The following is an 18,109-nucleotide window of genomic DNA, read 5'->3' on the forward strand; positions in this document are numbered from 1 at the left end:
TTGGAAGCTCGTCCTGCAGGGTTTTATGGCCCTGCCAGTTTATGGCAGGGGATGTATTCATGTCAAGAATTCCTCTTCCAGAACAGTAGATGAGGAGACAAAGCCACAGGAGGGCTGCAGACCAAGGGGAGGCTGCAACCAGCTTGGGAATGGAGTTTTGGCTCCTAGGCTGGGAAAGCTGCTCCAAAGTACATCCAGCAAGTTGTGTGTATTTGTGGCAGAGCTGGAAACCAGCAGATATTTCATGATACGAGGCTGGATGTGTTGAAGCCAGTGGTAAAGCTGCTGTTGGCTGCAGGACTGGCCCTGCAAAGCAAGAATATTTATTTTATTCTTTCTCCCTTTGCTGCCACCACCCCTGCCTTACACCTAAATGAGGAGAACTGGGACCATAATGGGAAATACCAGAGAATCCTCCTTCTAAATTTAGTCCAGGCCTACAGAAGCTGAGTAGGTCTCATTTCACATCACTCATTTCCACTGATGCTTTACTGGACTGTCAGAGCAGTGCACAAAGCAAATATACTTGTGAATTTGTAATTGCTCATGGAAGATGGCAGATTAACTTCCAAATGCTGATGATTTAATCCTCTGGGCCAGCAAATATATCTACACAAACTGGCACAACTCTGCTCACAGTTCAAAGTAAACAAGAACCTCAAAATTGCCATTGTGCCCCAAAGGTGAAATGCTCAGTTAACAGAGGGATTTAGACCATTATTTTTTTCAGCTGCCTCCATAGCAATGCAGTGTGGTATCCACAGTAGGAAACCTCATGCCAGCAGCATCTCTCAAATATGCTAAAACAATCTAAATTAGAAAATGTCAGCTTCTTGGCTGATGGCTCTTTGGAGTTTCTTTCTTCCTTTCTTGTGCCTCTATAATTTTATTGGGATGACTAAATCTCTGAACTATGTTAGCAGTAAACAGAACTAATTTACCCCCTGCCTCTTTGAAACAGCTGCTGACAGCTGCACTATAATTCAATCATGGATCTTTGCAGCACAGACTGCAAAACACATCCATATTTTTGCTATTCTTCCCTCCCTGTTGTATTTGGACCCGAGGAGCTGCACCAAATAATGACATGTGACAGTTTTGCCCCTACATAGAGACTGAGCTGCATGAAAACAGAGGCTCAAGATGAAACATTGTCCAGCCAAAAAGGTTCTTTGAACAAAAGGAGAATAACCACACAGATACACAGTGTAGTCGGGATATCTTTTGAAAAGTTGCAATGATTTATTTTACTAGTTTGTACAAAAAGGCTTCTGACAACTGCTTTATGAAAAGAACCAGAAATGTGTATGCATTTTTGCCAACTGTTAATAAATATCTTCTTAAATAAGGAAACAAATGTGTTTAGGAACCCAGAATCATTTTTCCTGCATGTGATTGAGAAGGAATTCAGAGATGGAAATAAATAATTCTTCTTCCGCTTGTGACAACTATTTACATAAAAATGTACAAACAGTGAAGCTGATGTTGAGCCTAGCAACAGAAATCCTGTTATCATGCTTAAAAACAACAACAAAAAACCAAAACAGAAACAATCCCCACATAATACTTAATATATGAATCCTATACAGCAAGATACCGTGGTCCAAATTAAAAATGCAAAACACCAACACTGAAACACTCACAAGAGAAAACTAATCCTTGACTACTACATAGGGGAAGTTCAGGCATGATTAGCTTTTAATTTTCTAGGCAGCACCTTCAGAAGCACGGGTGTATATTTGTGTACAATCCCACAAGGTGCTTCCCCTCTGTGTGATTTCAGCTCCTCACTCTAAGCCAGGGGTGCACCAGGGCAGTTTTGGCTGATTTGTGCTTTCTTTGGCTGTCTGCAGGCTCCAGGAGAGGTGGATTTTTGGCTTCAGCTGCTGCCCTGCCATGTGGCTGGCTGTGTTTGCCCAAAGTTTCTCCGTGGGGAGGTTTGAGGAGTCCTGCCTGTGGACTGTGCCTGCTGCAGCCAGATGTTGGAGTGGCCTGGGGGGATGCCAGGCACATCTGGCAAGGTGGCAGCTGCTCACCAAGCCCCCATCCAAAACCTGCCAATGGATGGAATTCCCCTTTCCCATCAGCCTAATCCTGCTGCTGGGAAAACTGCTGGGAAAACACCAGTTGACTTGAATGAGATGAGAATTAGGCCATCAGAAACAAGTTTCCAATTTATTTCATAGACAGTAGGGTTTTTTTTCCTTCCTTTGCTTATTCTTTTTAAAGTGGGGCATCTGGTCTGGATTTGATCTGTGACTTAAAGGGAGAAGAGCAGTGAGTGAAGTCCAGAATTTCATTTATCTTCTTTCTCTAACTCTCCTCTAAGGCAAGACATGGAGCCAAGTCCCACTGCAGCTGCATGGCCCCATCTGCTCACTGAGCAAGACCCATCTCCAGGGATTTATGATGTCCTGGACCCAACTGTTGGAGGTTTAGCTCTTTTGAAGTTTGGAGATTTAGAGCTGGGTGTGTTGGACATGGTGTTTTATTGGGCATTATTTTGTTTTTATCTCCCTGGTGAAATTTATGCCAAGCCCACTTTGGTGCATGCCAAAGTGGGGAATTGGTTTGTGATTGGTTACTGCAACTCTGTATTCTTCTTTGCAAACACTTTAATTAAGCCTTAATTACTTAAGTGTGATGTTTGTGTAACCTGTGACTTTAAAAGAAGGAAAAAAAAAAAAAAAAAAAGCCTTGAGGGGACATTTTCTTGCTTCTGGTTCCAGCTTCTTGGTGGCCCTTGAAGGGATTGTTCTGGGTTTTTTTGAGGTGGAGCCAAGAGAGCAGGGGTTTATCAGAAGCACTGGCCCCAGGAAGGGTTTCCTGGCTTGTTCCCAGCCTGTGCTGGGAGTGCATCCCAGCTCACAGCACCTTCTCGATCTCCATGTTCTTGCAAAAGTGCTGGAGCTTGTTCCCTGACTCAGGGACATCCATGGACATTCTCCACACAGCAGCAGGACCTTTGGTTACAGCTCAGTGACTGCAGTGACACCCCAGCTAAACATCAGGCTTAATCCCTGTTTCTCAGCATTTTGCTGCTTTCCTCTTTCAAGTCCATAGCAAATTGAAATACTTTCTGGCTGCAAGAGGGAATTTCCTTCCTTATTGATAGAAAAAGGTACACCCCAAAATTCTCACTCTTTGAAGCACTTTTCTTCTGCTCTTTTGCTTGCCAATTTATTTTTTTTTTCTTTAGCCTAATCTGTCCTTTGAATTTGTGTCAATCCACATCCAGCTTTTGCTACTGTAGTTAAAAACTGGAAGTTGCCTTTAACTCATCCTTGGTTTTGCTTATGGAATTGAAGCAGAGGGATGGAAGCAATAATTCTCTAACAAAATACCTGTTCACTCCAGGTATATTTTGTTCACTTATTTTATTGCAAACTGTGTTACAGGAACTACACACACTTATTAGTCACAGCACAGTCTCACCTTGGATAGATTATCACTGTTTTACTCACAATCAACACTGGTGAGTTTGCAATCTCCAGAAAGACTCATTTGCAAAAATATGTACTGTAGGAGCCAATTTTGTAAGCAGATTTGGTTTTAAAGGGTTTCTCTGGCTTGTTTCAGTTTACAAGCTCATTGTCTGTAATAAACTAAAACAAAATGTGTTCAAATGCCTCCTCCTTAGATCCAGAAACTGTTCCATTGTCTGAACTTTCAGAGGCCTGGTCCTAAAATGGTTTGGGACTTTTTTAAACCCATGGCTGGAGCACCAACCTTTCCCCCTCCCCCACGCAGCCACACAAACCCACTCTTCACAAATAACTTGTTTTTCTTGCTTCTTTCTCCTTCCTACAAATCTAGTGGCAGCCACATGCTCGTACCACCATGTTCCTGTATTTTTTTAAGATGACATTGGAGCTGTCATCAAAGTAGAGCACTGAGATGGCATTGAGTTGTGTAGGAGCACAGCAGGGCTTCGGCACAGTCTCTGGGTTTATAAAGTGAACCTGGGGAATGAAAACAGACAAATGTTAAGATTTACTGTTCCACTCTCCTCCCCCATATTCTTCTGTCCTGGGCAACCTTCTGCCTGTCCCATAGCCTCATTCAGGCAGTTGCTGAGCTGTGTGACTTTGGGATTCACTGATCCCTCCTCAGCCTGACCCCAAATCCACTTTTGGGGCAGCACAGAGTGGATCCTTAGAATTCTCCCAAGAGATGCTGATAGTGGGTCTTCCTTCCCATGCAGTGGGACTAAACCCCCATTGCAAAGTCCATCTCAGGGCCCTTTCACCCCAGAGAGAGCTGCCAGTGCTGCAGCAAAGTCAGGCTCATTTCTGGCAGGTACTCAGCCACACATGTGGAGCCAGATGCTGCAGGCACCTTAGAGCTAAGGCAGATCTTCCTCCCCTGTCAGCTTTGGTGTTTAAATTTATCTCTGAGCAGCAGCTGTCAGATGCAAGCCTGTGTTAGAGATGGGGTGCACCTACCAGTGTCTGTACAATGGCATGGTTTGTAGCATTCATGTAGGAATTCAAGGGGAAAGCACATTCTCCTTCACAGTAATAGGCAGCATAGCCCTCCGGGGCGATGATCCAGTCCTTGATTTCATGGAGGCCATTACATTGTGGAGAAAGAAATGCAGTGAAACAAAAAGCCAGCCAGCACATAAACCTAAACATTCACACATCCATGCATAGCTACAGTGGCCTGCAAAATAAAAATTTGCCCCCCTGGCCTTTCTAAGGCTCTCTTACAGTACTTGCTCTTCCTGGAGGGACACATCCCACGTTGCACATCTGCCCAGAGAGCAGCTGAACATCTGGGTTCAGCTGTTTATCCCTTCAGCAGTGCCCTCCTGGCTGCCCACAAGGATCACTTCACCCAGCAAACAACACAGACACAAGCTTTCAGAAAGGAAAATGTCCTTAAGCAGGTCTAAAAGAGTGGGCAGATGAAAATGGGAGAGCTTTCAGCTCTGCCAGAGGACCTGAGTGTGTTGAGCTTCCAGCCAGTCATGCTGAATATTTGTGCTCCCAACTTTGCAGAAGTAGTTAAGCATGCTAAAGGCAGTACACAGTATATTTCCCCTCAGGATTTAAAATAAAAGCCCCAGGTAGGGGCTGGATCTCAGTGCACTGATCCCAGCCCAGTCATGGCCAGCCTTACCTGCCACCCCAGGTCCCTGAAGCTGACGTAGAGCTCGTGTTTCTTGCAGGCCTGTCGCTGGTCACTGCTGCTGTTCTCTGTCAGGGGACAAGGGTGGCCATGAGGCTGGGCTGCCCCAGCAGGGAAAGAGGCATTGCTGCTCACCTGGTGCACTTAGAGCTTTTGGGTTTGGCTGGTTTAGTCATATAATAGTAGCTGGGTTCAGCAGATATGAAATGAACTTCTGGGGTTTTTTGTGCAAAGGCATAAAAGGCCTGGGAAAGTTTTTTATCTTTATTTTTCTTTCCCCTAGACTTTGTCTGACCAACTAATAGCAACACACAGATCACTCTGATTATTGCCTATACCTAAAAGGAGAATCAGAGCAGTTTTAAAGTTTTGTCCATGTAGCCTGAGCTGAAGACCCAAGCAGAAAGAATGGCTCAGGAGGAATTTCTTCACTGAAAGGGTGGTCAGGGATTTGAAGGAGCTGCCAGGAAAGCAGTGGAGTCCCCATCTCTGGAGGGTTCAAGGGACTGCACGTGGCACTCAGTGCTCTGGGCTGCCTGACAAGGTGGGAACTGGTCAAAGGCTGGACTTGATCTTGGAGATCTTTTCCAGCCTTAATGATTATATAAAAATATTATTGGAAGGTCTGTTTTCCTTTTCCTTCTGCTCCTCACAACCTCTCCTTCCTCTCAGTGAGGCACCCCCAGGAGCAGCTGGAATTTGCTGCTGCCTCAGCAGAGCCAGCCCTGAGCTGTGGCTCCTGCTGGGACCATCATCAAGGGCCTGTTACTCTGAGGTATCACATAATTAAGGCATAATTAATCAGACAATATCTGATGGAGTTTTCTTCCAAATTAGGAAGCACAGCTCCCCCCAGAATCGCCATGGTCATCCTGAGAACGAATGGGTTTTCTTCTTCTATGCAAGAATTTTGGGACTATTACGCTTTTTAGGGGCTAAACTTAAAATCACAAGCCATGAAAATGAACAGTGTTTTTGGGGCTAAACTTAAAATCACAAGCCATGAAAATGAGCAGTTTTTAGGGGTCTAAACTTAAAATCACAAGCCATGAAAATGAACAGTGTTTTGGGGACTAAACTTAAAATCACAAGCCATGAAAATGAGCAGCTTTTGGGGGCTAGACTTAAAGTCACAAGCCATGAAAATGAACAGTGTTTTGGGGACTAAACTTAAAATCACAAGACATGAAACTGAGCAGCTTTTAGGGACTAAACTTAAAATCACAAGCTATGAAAATGAGCAGCTTTTAGGGGTCTAAACTTAAAATCACAAGTTATGAAAATGAGCAGCTTTTGGGGGTCTAAGCTTAAAATCACAAGCCATGAAAATGAGCAGCACTTGGATTCAGATCCACTGATCACTTGCTCATTGCTTTAACGTAGTTATCTTTCAAAATGAGAGTTTATTTCATAGGGGAGAAAATGAGTTTTTCTGATTAGATTCTTGTAGTCTTTTAAAAATTTAGATTAAGAAACAGCACAATTTAACACTGCTCCAAAGAACCATTCACTCCCCTGACACTTTTTTAACAACTCTCACCTCCACATCTTCAACCCAGCCACGGACCATCCCCTGACATTTTTTTAACAACTCTCACCTCCACATCATCAACCCAGCCAGGGACCAAAGGCACAAAACACGCAGATAACGTGAGATAAACCACCCCCAGCCCCCTGTGAGCACCTGCAATGTTGGAGACCCGGAAAGCCTCCTGGTTTTTGGGGGCCTTGGAGCGGTTCTGGCCGCGCTGCTTGCCGCCCGCCGAGCGGATGCTGCGCAGGTGCACCTCGGTGGCCTTGAAGAAGGCGACGGTGAAGGGCTGCTTGTTCTGGGGGCCGTGCCTCCCGATCAGCCCCGCCAGCTTGGGGTTGATGCTCTGCCCTGCAAGCAGCACACAGCCATCATGAGCCTGCAGCAGGGCACACCCTGACACCCCAGACCCAACAACCCTCCCCAGCCCGCACTTAACTCTCCTGACAAAGCTGATTTCATTTTATATCTGTGTGTAAAAGTTACATTAAATAGCCCTACTTATGATTATTTTACCCCAAATCCGCTTAGCATTAACTTTTCCTGCATTCTTTAGAGGGGTTTCTTCAAGTTCACCAACCTATAATTTGAAGTGATCCTATAAAAGGAGCCATAAAACTCAGCCCATAGGAACACTAAATTCCCACTGGAAGGTTATTAGCTTAAAATAAAAATGCCTTGTATGAAATGCTGACAGAGCTCCAGATATACCTTAGCTGAGAGAAACAAATGTTTAGAGACATTTTGCTTATTGCTGCATCCTGCCACCTCCATACCTGATAAATCTGTAGAAAACTTTGACTATCACCTCCATTTTGGGCTTTAGAATAATTTGATTTTTGGTAAAAGAAAATTAGTTTCTTTGTACAATTAGTTTAGTTTCTTTGTACAATTTTCTTTGTACAATTAAATAAATTATTTGCAAAAAAGGCAAGGAGTGGGAAATTTAATATTTCTCCCTATTGGGAGGGATGTTGAAGGATGTCTGGGTGCTGCTGTGAAATGCAGAGGGGATATCCAGGATTATTCTGTCCCAAGCTACTGAGTGCTGCTGCTAATTTGTGTAAATGGCTTTGTGATCCTTTTGCTAAAGGCAGAGCTGGGCCTTGTCAGCCACAAATCAAATTTGCTAAAGAATAGCTGACACTTTCCTGGAGAAGCCCTGCAAGGCAGCCTGGCCAGGGAGAGTGGGAAAAGGGCTCTCAGTTCACTTTTTTTGTATGATTTTTTTTTTAATACACTGCATTAGCTTCATGATTACAGATCATGTAACAGCAGCTACAAAGAAAGATTGGGGGTTGATTTATCTTGGTTTTTTCACTTCACTTAAAGCCCTGAGGATTGCCCAAGCATAAAGCATTGCATCAACATCCTGCTGTGTTTATTGCTGAATGCTTAGTGCTTGCCCTGGCTGGGAATCATGTACCTGAGACAGAGACTCCCTGATTTCTGCTCAGTGTGACACTCACCATCAACACCTTCCACTGAGATCTCTGATTCCTGCCCAGTGTGACACTCATCACCTTCCACTGAGATTCCCTGATTCCTGCTCACTGTGACACCCACCACCTTCCACTGAGATCCCTGATTCCTGCCCAGTGTGACACTCATCACCTTCCACTGAGATCCCTGATTCCTGCCCAGTGTGACACTCACCATCAACTCCTTCCACTGAGATTCCCTGATTCCTGCCCAGTGTGACACTCATCACCTTCCACTGAGATCCCTGATTCCTGCACAGTGTGACACTCATCACCTTCCACTGAGATTCCCTGATTCCTGCTCAGTGTGACACTCACCACCTTCCACTGAGATTCCCTGATTTCTGCTCAGTGTGACACTCACCATCACCACCTTCCACTGAGATCCCTGATTCCTGCTCAGTGTGACACTCATCACCTTCCACTGAGATTCCCTGATTTCTGCCCAGTGTGACACTCATCACCTTCCACTGAGATCCCTGATTTCTGCCCAGTGTGACACTCACCACCTTCCACTGAGATCCCTGATTCCTGCTCAGTGTGACACTCACCACCTTCCACTGAGATTCCCTGATTCCTGCCCAGTGTGACACTCACCATCAACACCTTCCACTGAGAGCTGCAGGCCAAGGTTGTGCTGGGGATTCACCACCCAGTGGTTGCTGGTGGCAGTGATGTCAAACACCAGCCACCCTTCCTCTGCAGCCCAGATCGTCCTGGAGTCCAGCAGGAACAAATCTGAATCCCTGGAACAAAGCAGAGAATTCCCAGTTAGGCAGGATTCCCACTGGTGTCTCCACAAACATCCTTTAGGCAGTGCCATGGGCTTGGGATTTCAGCTGGGTGTGTTTTCCCCTCTAATCACCCTCAGATTAATTCTCTTTCTCTCTTTCTCTCGTTCTCTCTTTCTCTCTTTCCTTCCTTTTCCTTCCCCTCCTCTTCCCCTCTTCTTCCCCTCCCAAAAATGAAGGATATGTTGAATCAGAGCTGAGGTGGTTTGGGGTTACCTCTCTGTTACAGTTAACCTTGAGCTCCTGATGCAGCTCCCAAAAACTTCTTGCCAGGCCCAGATTTGCAGAATTACTGTTTGCATATGCAAACCTGGGAATTGGGCAGACAATGTTGCTCATTAGCCTTTCCACACATTAATTTCCTGACTTTTATGCATAACTGTAGTGCTAGTACAAGCCAGCTGGAACACTGGTGTGCATACATTAACATATGTAATAGTTGTTTTTTTTTTAAATTTGCTCATCTGAGGTTACAGATTGAGTCAATAACCCTCTGCACAGTCACAGGTCTGCACTACTGTGGGTCACAATCTTTTTTCAATTCATTGCTTGGGTTTTTTTTTTTTTTAAAGGCCATTGCTGGGTTACTCTAGCTGAAGAAATAATATCAGAAAATAAAAAAGATCCTGAAGAGAGAGATTCTGTTCTTTTGGAAAAGGTGTAATTATTTCAGATTTACAAGATGTTTCCTGACAAATTTCTGAAAAGTTAAAATTTGAGAAAATACAGGCTCTGTAAAGGAAGGAATCTTCTCTAATCAGAAAAGGAGATAAAACTCAGATTTTAAAAAGGGATGCTGTTGCAATCCTTCTATAAAAATTACATTAAAAGAAGAACAAAGACACATGGTGGAAATGTCTAGACAAGTCCTGTAAGAGCTGCTTTTGTACCTACAGAGAACAAACATGATAACTTGTTCAAGTGTAATTATATCCTTTTGAATGAAGAGCTATCCTAGAAAAACCCTTTAATCACATCCTCAAAGCTTTCAAAGGCCTTATAAATTTTGTCACTATGGATTTGTCAGTGCAAATTTATATATTTAGCTTAGTTTACTCAGTGCCTCTTGTTTCCATGAAACATGAAGTGATCAGAAATGAATCTGAAGAGAGCTGTTGGCACAAGGGCTTTTGACTCACAGCTTTTAGTGATTCTTTTCCCTTTGGCATACCAAGAAATTAGAAGCTTTTGTCCCATACAGAACAGGAATGGAGGGGGTTTTTGCAATGCTTTTATTTTATTTACTTAGCTTTCCTTTCAACCTTAGTGGGCCAGAGTGTGTAAAAGGTGATGCTTTCCTCTGTGAGCTAAGACCCACCTCTGACTGAAATTTAGTTTTTGAAATGAGTTCCTGCAGAACATGTGAGCACACAGGCCAGGGTGTGCAAGGAGAGCACAGTGTTTCTGTTTGCTGAAGTGTGTTTTCTGTTTCCTCCCTAAAGCAAAATAGATTTGGATGCCCCAAGGCTGAATTTGCAGCCAGTGCTGCTGAGGGTGCAGTTAGGGCTTGCTTTTAACCAAAGCTCTGGTTTGTGGAAGAAGCCCTACACCAGAAGTGCAGCAGTGCTCCTTGCTGAGGCAGAGGGATGCTCTGGCAATGTTGCAGTGGGTGTTTGCAGCCAAGGTGGGTGGCTCAGGAAGGGGCTGTGGTGCAGCAATGCAGAGGCTCAGTGCAGGTGTTGGGAGCTCAGTCAGCTTTGCTGAGTGCTCCCAGGAAATCTGAAATTAAACAGGATGGGTAACCACTCTCACATTGGTTACAGCAATGCAAGATGCCTGAACTCCAAATTTCCTGGGGTTTCATCCCCACCCAGGAGCAGTGGCCCTGTTCCCACAGCTCAGGACACCTCCCACCCTTCCCTGTTTACAGCACACTGAACCAAACACATCCCAGGGACAGGGAGTTGCATGGATTGGCCCTTTCCAGTGGCTGAGGCCAAGTTTCCAGGAGTAAAGGGATTTTATATTCACATAGTACATTATTTAAGCATGGCCCCTGACTGGAACTCATGATTCACAAAGGTTTAGTTAACAGGGACTTGGCTTGCTTGGTTTTCTCCCCTTGTAGTTTGCAGGTTGATGATAGTAGCAATCATAATTTTTTTTTTTGTTTTTAGCTCCTGCTCAACTGCAGTATTATTACTCAGAAAAGAACAGGCTTTAAGCTTCCCATGCTGACATGATGCAATCGGGGTGAGCAGACAACATGAGGCATCAAGTACCAGGGTGAGTCAGTCTGGGAAATTGTATAATGCGTTTGTTTTCCTGTAGTTACAGCAATGTGCAAACAATAGGCCTGGAGGGGAAGCCCGAAGTGAGAGAGATCAAAGGGACCCACTGAAGGGAAATGTCCTTCCCACACACACTTGGAGCATTTGGACCCCAAAAAAGCCCCGGATCAGATGCTCTTTGGAGGAGTTCAAGCACTCCTGGATTAGTGCTTTCCACCCTGACCCACCAGCAGTGACCAGGGGTGGGATGCAAAACCTCACTGATATTGCAAGCAGAGGCTCCTGAGATTGTGGCTCCTGTTCTGATGAAAAGAAACCTCTTGTTCTTTTCAAAAAGAGCAACCTCCTCTAAGTGGAGTGTCCTGCTCTCCAAAGACAGGCAAGCAGCATTAAATCACCAGCTAACAGGCAGCCAGCCCTGGAGATGTCCTTGTTGGACAGGACACAGTAAACACAGCAAAGAAATGTTCTACTAAGACTTCAACAACATTTACTCTGGGGGCTCCCATCTAATGAATTCTCACAGAAGCTGGTGCTGGTTAAGTCTAATGTGGCTGCTTTGGGTTTTAGCTGTGAGATTCTGATCTGAGCCCAAAGAAGAAAGGTTTCTAGTGCACATCTCACCTTCCACCTGTGTACTCTCAGAGCATCTTCCTGGAGCCGTGTGAATGATGGCTCTGCAGCAAGGAGGCAAAAAAACCCTTTTGGTTCTTTGGCCCTGCATTCAGTTCCTTTCAGTGAATGCAAGAAACTGTACTGTGCCTTTTTCCAGAGCAAGAGATAGGAAAGGCACATGATCCTCCTTTCACAAAAAAATTAAGCTGGGACATGGAAATGTTAATGTCTAGATTAGAGTTACATAAATTATGAAGTCTGGATCCAGACCACAAGTATGTTCTGTTGAGACCACATCAAAATGGCTCAGCGTTCAAAGAACTGACATCAGCGGGAGTGTCAGAGCTTTAGCAATGATAAAATTTGGGGCTTTCTGCTCAGTTTTCTCAAGCATCAGGCTCTCAGTGGAGCCTGAGATGAAGACAGGAGGTTGGCACTTGCCTGCTGATGTCTTTGGTAGTGTCTGGTATTGGATGCCAGACAGGAGAGTCACCTCCCGTTAGAAAGCACTCCCAAAAATTTGTCTACAGGTCATGCAAGTGCTGTGTGGTCTGTGAAACTTCCTTAGAGAACTTGTTTTCTGGGCTCAGGGTGAGTAACAAGTACTGCAGAGTGAGGGTGGCTGGGCAGGATGCATGTGAGATCGTGTCTGGGAAGCAGCTGGAGCTCTGGAGGTGGAAGGGATGACCTGCCAAAGGGCAGATGGTGGTAAGGAAAGGGATCACAAATATTTAGTGAAAGAGAAAAGGGCTGGAAGAAGTGAGGATTGTGGGGATGAGCACAGAAATTAGAGAACAAAAGTACAGAAAAGGCAGGGAAGGCAGGGTGTGGGATAAAGGAAATTGTTGCAACATGGCAATTCTAAAATAAGAGAAAGGATTAACAACCATGAAGCTTGGTGAAAATAGTATATATGGCTTCTTTGTTTTTTGCTGGGACTTTTTCATCCCTGGGATGCAGTTTGGTTTGAAGCCATGAACACTAGCAATGTATACAAAAATGAGAAGTGCTGCATCTGCCCCAATCACCTGCCTGGTGAGTTGGGGCATGAGGAGAAGACGGATGAAAACATGAGAGAGAGAAATTCTGCCTTAGCAAGGGAAAAGGAGATAAAACTCTGCATTTCTAGATTATAATGCTGTAAGGTCTACACTATTTTAGGACAGTCCCCTTGCCAAACAGCCCCTGCTTTTACATCTGTTTTCTTCACTCACTGTCCCCATCCCTCTCCTCAGCCCTGTTATTTCAAGCTGCTGGTTGACAAGTGGTAGTAAACAGTAATGAGCACTTCCAAGTGGGATAAAAATAAATGGGAAAAAGGACAGGCAGCAGCAGTGAAGGTGACTCTTGGCAATTTCCATTGTAAGACAAGGTGGTTGCTGTGACCAGCCAGGGTTCTGTGCTGGGAGCAGCCCCAGAGCCCTGGCTCACCTGGCTGTGTCCTGCCTGCAGCAGGACAGGTAATCCTCAGCCCAAAGAGCACACCTGGGCTGCCCTGATCCCTCCCTGCTACCTGCAGGAATCACAAACCTGTCAGGTTTTTAAACAGCAACCACACAGTGGCACCTTGCAGCAGCCTTTGAATGGCTTTACAGATGTGGGCAAACCCTTCTGCTTCTGTTTTAAAGTAGGAAACACTTGAGGCATGGACATGTTGAATTCTTATTGATTCAGCATGTGAACCACAGTGTCTAAGCCAGGAGCACAATCCTCTCCTCTTGACTCATATTCTAACCCTAGAGGGGCTGTTTGGGTCACAGGCACTGCGAGTTTTCCAGCAGGCAGCCCAAGGACAGAGCTGGCATGGGGGGAAGGGGGATTTTCACATCCAGGTTTGAGCAGGTGGAGGGAGGAGAAGGCAAAAAGGGCATCCTGGGAGGGTGAGAGGAGATGTGGGGTTGGGAGACATCTGTTTGGATTAAAAACCTGCCGTATCCAGATTCCAGCTTGCTTGGTGTCATTGCTTAAAGTCAGCTGCAGCTGTCCAAAGACAAGCTTAGGAAAATATTTTTCAGACTTTCCTACTTTGAGAGGGCCCCAGGATCTCCCTGGGCCTCTCCCTGGCACGTTTGCAACACCCTCTGTACACAGACCTGATGCAGCCCTCCTCCCACACCTTCCCTTCCCTGTGCCTGGGATCCCCTGCTTATCCCTCCCTCTCCCTCCCCACTGATAAAAGCTCTCCCCACTGATAAAAGAGCTCTCCCCACTGATAAAAGAGCTCTCCCCACTGATAAAAGCTCTCCCCATGCCCTCAGACAGGAGCCCCCAGCCAAACACAGCCCAGGGGCTCTGCCAGCTGAAGGGATGTCCACAGCAGGAATTCAGTTTGCCAGAGGTGTTTCCCAAAGATTGGCCTGGAAACTGGCTGTGCTGGTAGTGAAACATCTGTGTAAATTCTGTTGAATCTAGGGAAAAATTAAATTCACCATAAAATTGCAGCAGATTCTTAATTCTGCTTTGTGTGCTTCTAGCAGCTGTGTTGCCTTTCTTACACAGTGTTGGAGAAGGGTAAGATCTGGATCTCAAAGGCTGATTAAAAGTGGCAATGGGAGTTTGTTACTGAGATGCAACATGTTTCCTAAACATGAAGCCTCTTGTAAAAACAGTGCTGAGAGGAATGAGGCTGTACACATCTCTCTGACACTTTCTGTGCAGCTGTTTCTGCTCAGCATTGAAGGGCTGTTCATTAGTGCATCACTTACCCAGCAAGGACCCACTGGGGTGTGCAGAATGCCTCCTGCAGCTCCTCAAGTGCCTGTGAAGAGCTGTGCCTTGCTAAGTTCAAGATTTATCAGAAGTTTTGCAGGCTGCAGTGGCTTTTAGGAATGGTCTGATGGAGAAATGCAGATACAGCTCTATTCTTGGAGAGCTGCAGGATCTCAGTGCTCAAGTTCCCTTGCTGCTCGCTGAGAGATAAATGTAGTTATCAACTGAGTTGCAGATAAGTCACCAAAAAATTATAATCAAAGTTATTGTCAGTGTTTGTAGATACTGTCATGGTTAAATCATTAAATCAAACTGTGCTGCACCATCCTCAGAATGTTCACACTGGTACTTAAAAAAAGAAGTTCTTTCACCAGAAAGAAGGCACATCTGCTTTTTGGGTTGGGTGGGGCTAAGCCTTTCTTAGGGACTAGAATTACATGTTTCAACCCACAACATGGAGCCAGACTCCAATGAAGGGCAGAAAGGGCTCTGCAGAGGGGCTCAGGTTTGATCTGCTGCAGCACTGGTGTAGTTTGAAGCTGAAGCTAAAGCGTTCCAGCTGCAAGGCAAACCCAGGAATGCATCCTGCAGGATCTGATTTTTCTGTAGGGCTGGTAACATGAGCATTCAAATCACTGCCTTTGAAGCCCGTGAAATCCATAATGGCCACAAAGTGAACATGTAACAACTACATTTCAATTTCCAAAGGCTGGTCAAGTACCTGGTTTTATTCTCTGCAGTAACAAAACTCCCATGGACTTCAAAGGGAGTGGGATTCACTCTGCAGTGCAAGTGCTGGGTCCAAGGAAATAGGAGATGTAACTCTGGGATGAGGTATTTCAGCTTCAAAAGGTGCAGACAGAAAAGCAGGATGGAGCTCTGAGCTTTAGGGCAGCTCTACACTCTGCATTTTTCCTGCAGCTTCAGGTTAACAAACAGGGGGATGCTCTGGGATCTGCTTTGCTCTCCCTCCTTTTCCAAGAGGGAGGAGATTTGAGCAGCACCTGGCTCCCCAAAGATCTCCTTCAGCTCCACTGACAGGGGTTTGTCACCACAAACACGGGCTGGATGTCCTGCTGCTCTCACCCTTCTCAAGTCAGTCACTGGCTTTGTGAAACCCCTTCCCAGACTTTTGGCTGAGTGAGCACAAAGTCCAAACAGAGGTTGGACATGAGTCACTGGACTTTGAGCTATGCACTTGAAAGCTTTGAGACATGTTATACCAGTTAAAACATCATCAGTATTTGTGATATTTGGGACATTTTTGTTCATGAATGTACTTGTTTGCCTAAAGGGAATAACTGATGCTGTGTGCCTAAGGAATGCTGTGCATGCCTTTTTATACACAAGATGTTGCCAGTTTGAAGGGCTTGCCTTGCAATGAAAGATTTGGAAAAGTCAGAAAGAATATTTGATCATTTAGCCTGATTTCCAACAAACACCTGTAATAATACCTCCAGTCTGGCAGGTATAATTTCTACTAGTCCACAGCCAAGTGGCATCTCCTCTGCTGCAAAGGACAGGGCTGGGCTCTCACTTTTACTGCCAGGGCTGTTAGCTTGAGTAGGTGGATGGGGGGAGATTCTACCCTGCAAGCATTTGTGCTGTTGAGGATTTCAGGAATAGTCTGCTGGGGTGCAGCTGCTGCTCTGGAAGCACCTAAGCCTGTATTTTTCACTGACTATGAAGTGCACACAAGAGATGTTGCTGCTTAGATACCTCCAGCCTGCCTGAACTCGTGAAGCCATTAAGTGCTGAGCTGCTCATACCTCTGCTCCAAGTGAACCGAGGGCACCTTCACTCCCTCATTGTGGTTTAACTGAAAATCCTGCCTTCAGCACATCCCACAGAGCAAAATCTCCCCAGTCACCCTCAGCTCCAGCTCTCCAGCTCTGCAGTTGTGCTGAGTGTGAGATGATGCTGAGCTGCCCCTGGAGCCACAGGAGCAGCCCCAGCCTGGAGAACCCCTCACAGTTCAGTCTCCAAAGGCAATTCCAGCTTTTTGTGCTTCTGTGTCAGCAGAAGAGCCCTGGGAGAAGGAAACCCAAAGGCAGCAGAGGTTCCCCTGCCTGCGTGGGGGGGAGGTTTGGCTTTGTTTTGCTCCTGTTGCTAACAACTTCAGATGGGGCTGAATTTCCAGCAGCTCAGGATGAGACAAACAGCCAAGGAAGCATCAAAGTGAATGGCTGTTTTTTGATCAACACTGCAGAGAGTTTGTTTTCTTTCTCCACTTGCCCAATGACACACTGACTTGGATGACTGGGCTGTGACAGAGCCGGGTGGAAAATGTCAGTGGAAAAATGCAGAAAAAGAGCAAATATTTTTACAAATGTTAGTGACAATATTTTTACCTTTGGTCAATCCAAACCGACAGGAATATTTTTTCAGGACAAACTGTTCAAAACTCCTCATAGCCTGTGCCAAAATGTATGCAAAAGGGGAATGTGCATGAACACTCATTAAATATAGTGTTCCTCTGGTGAACATGATACACTAAAATTGCATCTAATCTTGTGGCTGGAACATCTGTATAATTAGCAAGATTCCTCACCTCTTCCTGACATATGCCTGCTCTTTGCATACATTTTTTTTCCTTTAGGAATAGGAATTAGTGGAGGAGTTTGCAGAAGTATTGCAGAAGCTGTAACAAACTTCTGGATGCACCATTGCAAAATTAAGACATCAGATCTCGTTCTGACCCTGCCAGTGAGTTCCTAGTGGGCACCTCAGGCATCAGGAGAGGGAGAACTTCCCTGGCAGCTGAGGAGGAAGGTCATTCACTCACGAGCAGCCTCCTGGCAGTTCCCCAGTGCCCTGGCACACAGCTTGGTGCCTCCCCCTCTGCCAGCACACCTTCAGTTTCTGCTCTTCCCAACAGCAGAAAGCCATCCCTGCAGGCTTGTACCTAAATAATCTGCTTCAGAAATACAGCAAAGGGAGGCTGCTGCCTCTGGAAGAGGGAATAAACTGAAATGCTGAGGGTAAGCAGGGCATTTAGTGAGTCCTGTGCACAGTTCTGGCTTTTCCTCTAAGGAGGACCTGGTTAAAACACAGCTGGAATTACCACTGTTTGATAAAAATAATCTATTTTAGCACAGTCCCCAAACACTGCAAATAATTGCCAGAAATACCAGCAGAACTGTGAGTTTTAAGCTATAAAATCAGAATTTCAGATGTGGAAGAAAACATACCAGTGGTTAAATATTTTTACCATCCAGCAAAGCCAGTAGAAATTCTCACCATTAAAAAAAAGTTGACATATTTCAATTTTTTCTGCATTTTTATTAGCTCTTATAAAACTATAAAGCCAGAGTCCTGATTATACTTTTTTTCTTACCCTTTTGGACTTTTCACTTTTTAAATCCCTAGTGTTTCTCTTTTCATAAACCTAAATTAGGACTGTGGTATTATTAGCCCATTTTTAGTAGTCCTAAAGAGCAACTTCTGACTAGAATGTGATTGTAAATACTTTTCACATAAATAAATGCAATCTCACTTGATTTGTATGTGGAAAAAAATATGTGCAAATGAAACTAAGTGCCTTTGATAAGTGGTTTGGGATTGCTGATTAATTTGAACTAAAACCAGATGAGAAAATTGAACATATGTTCTTATTCA

The 18,109-nt window shown here is 45.0% G+C and overlaps 1 protein-coding gene across 2 annotated transcripts in view; it reads right to left on the reverse strand.

Annotated features, from left to right (window-relative positions):
- Positions 1 to 1,220: 1,220 nt before the first annotated feature.
- Positions 1,221 to 18,109, reverse strand: part of BMP7 (bone morphogenetic protein 7) — a 43,661-nt gene continuing 26,772 nt past the window's right edge. Inside the window, exons 3-8 of one of the 2 annotated variants that reach the window (XM_056507560.1) lie at positions 8,752 to 8,891; positions 8,321 to 8,329; positions 6,818 to 7,015; positions 5,125 to 5,201; positions 4,446 to 4,556; positions 1,221 to 3,962 (exon numbers count right to left, since the gene is read on the reverse strand). In XM_056507560.1, the coding sequence (XP_056363535.1) occupies positions 3,813 to 3,962; positions 4,446 to 4,556; positions 5,125 to 5,201; positions 6,818 to 7,015; positions 8,321 to 8,329; positions 8,752 to 8,891 (685 nt within the window). In that variant the 3' untranslated portion in view covers positions 1,221 to 3,812. Of the gene's footprint in view, positions 3,963 to 4,445; positions 4,557 to 5,124; positions 5,202 to 6,817; positions 7,016 to 8,320; positions 8,330 to 8,742; positions 8,892 to 18,109 lie in introns of both variants that reach the window. The other variant, XM_056507559.1, reaches the window with a different exon arrangement.

Source organism: Oenanthe melanoleuca, chromosome 20 (genome assembly GCF_029582105.1).
Source record: "Oenanthe melanoleuca isolate GR-GAL-2019-014 chromosome 20, OMel1.0, whole genome shotgun sequence".
Classification (NCBI taxonomy): Eukaryota; Metazoa; Chordata; class Aves; order Passeriformes; family Muscicapidae; genus Oenanthe; species Oenanthe melanoleuca.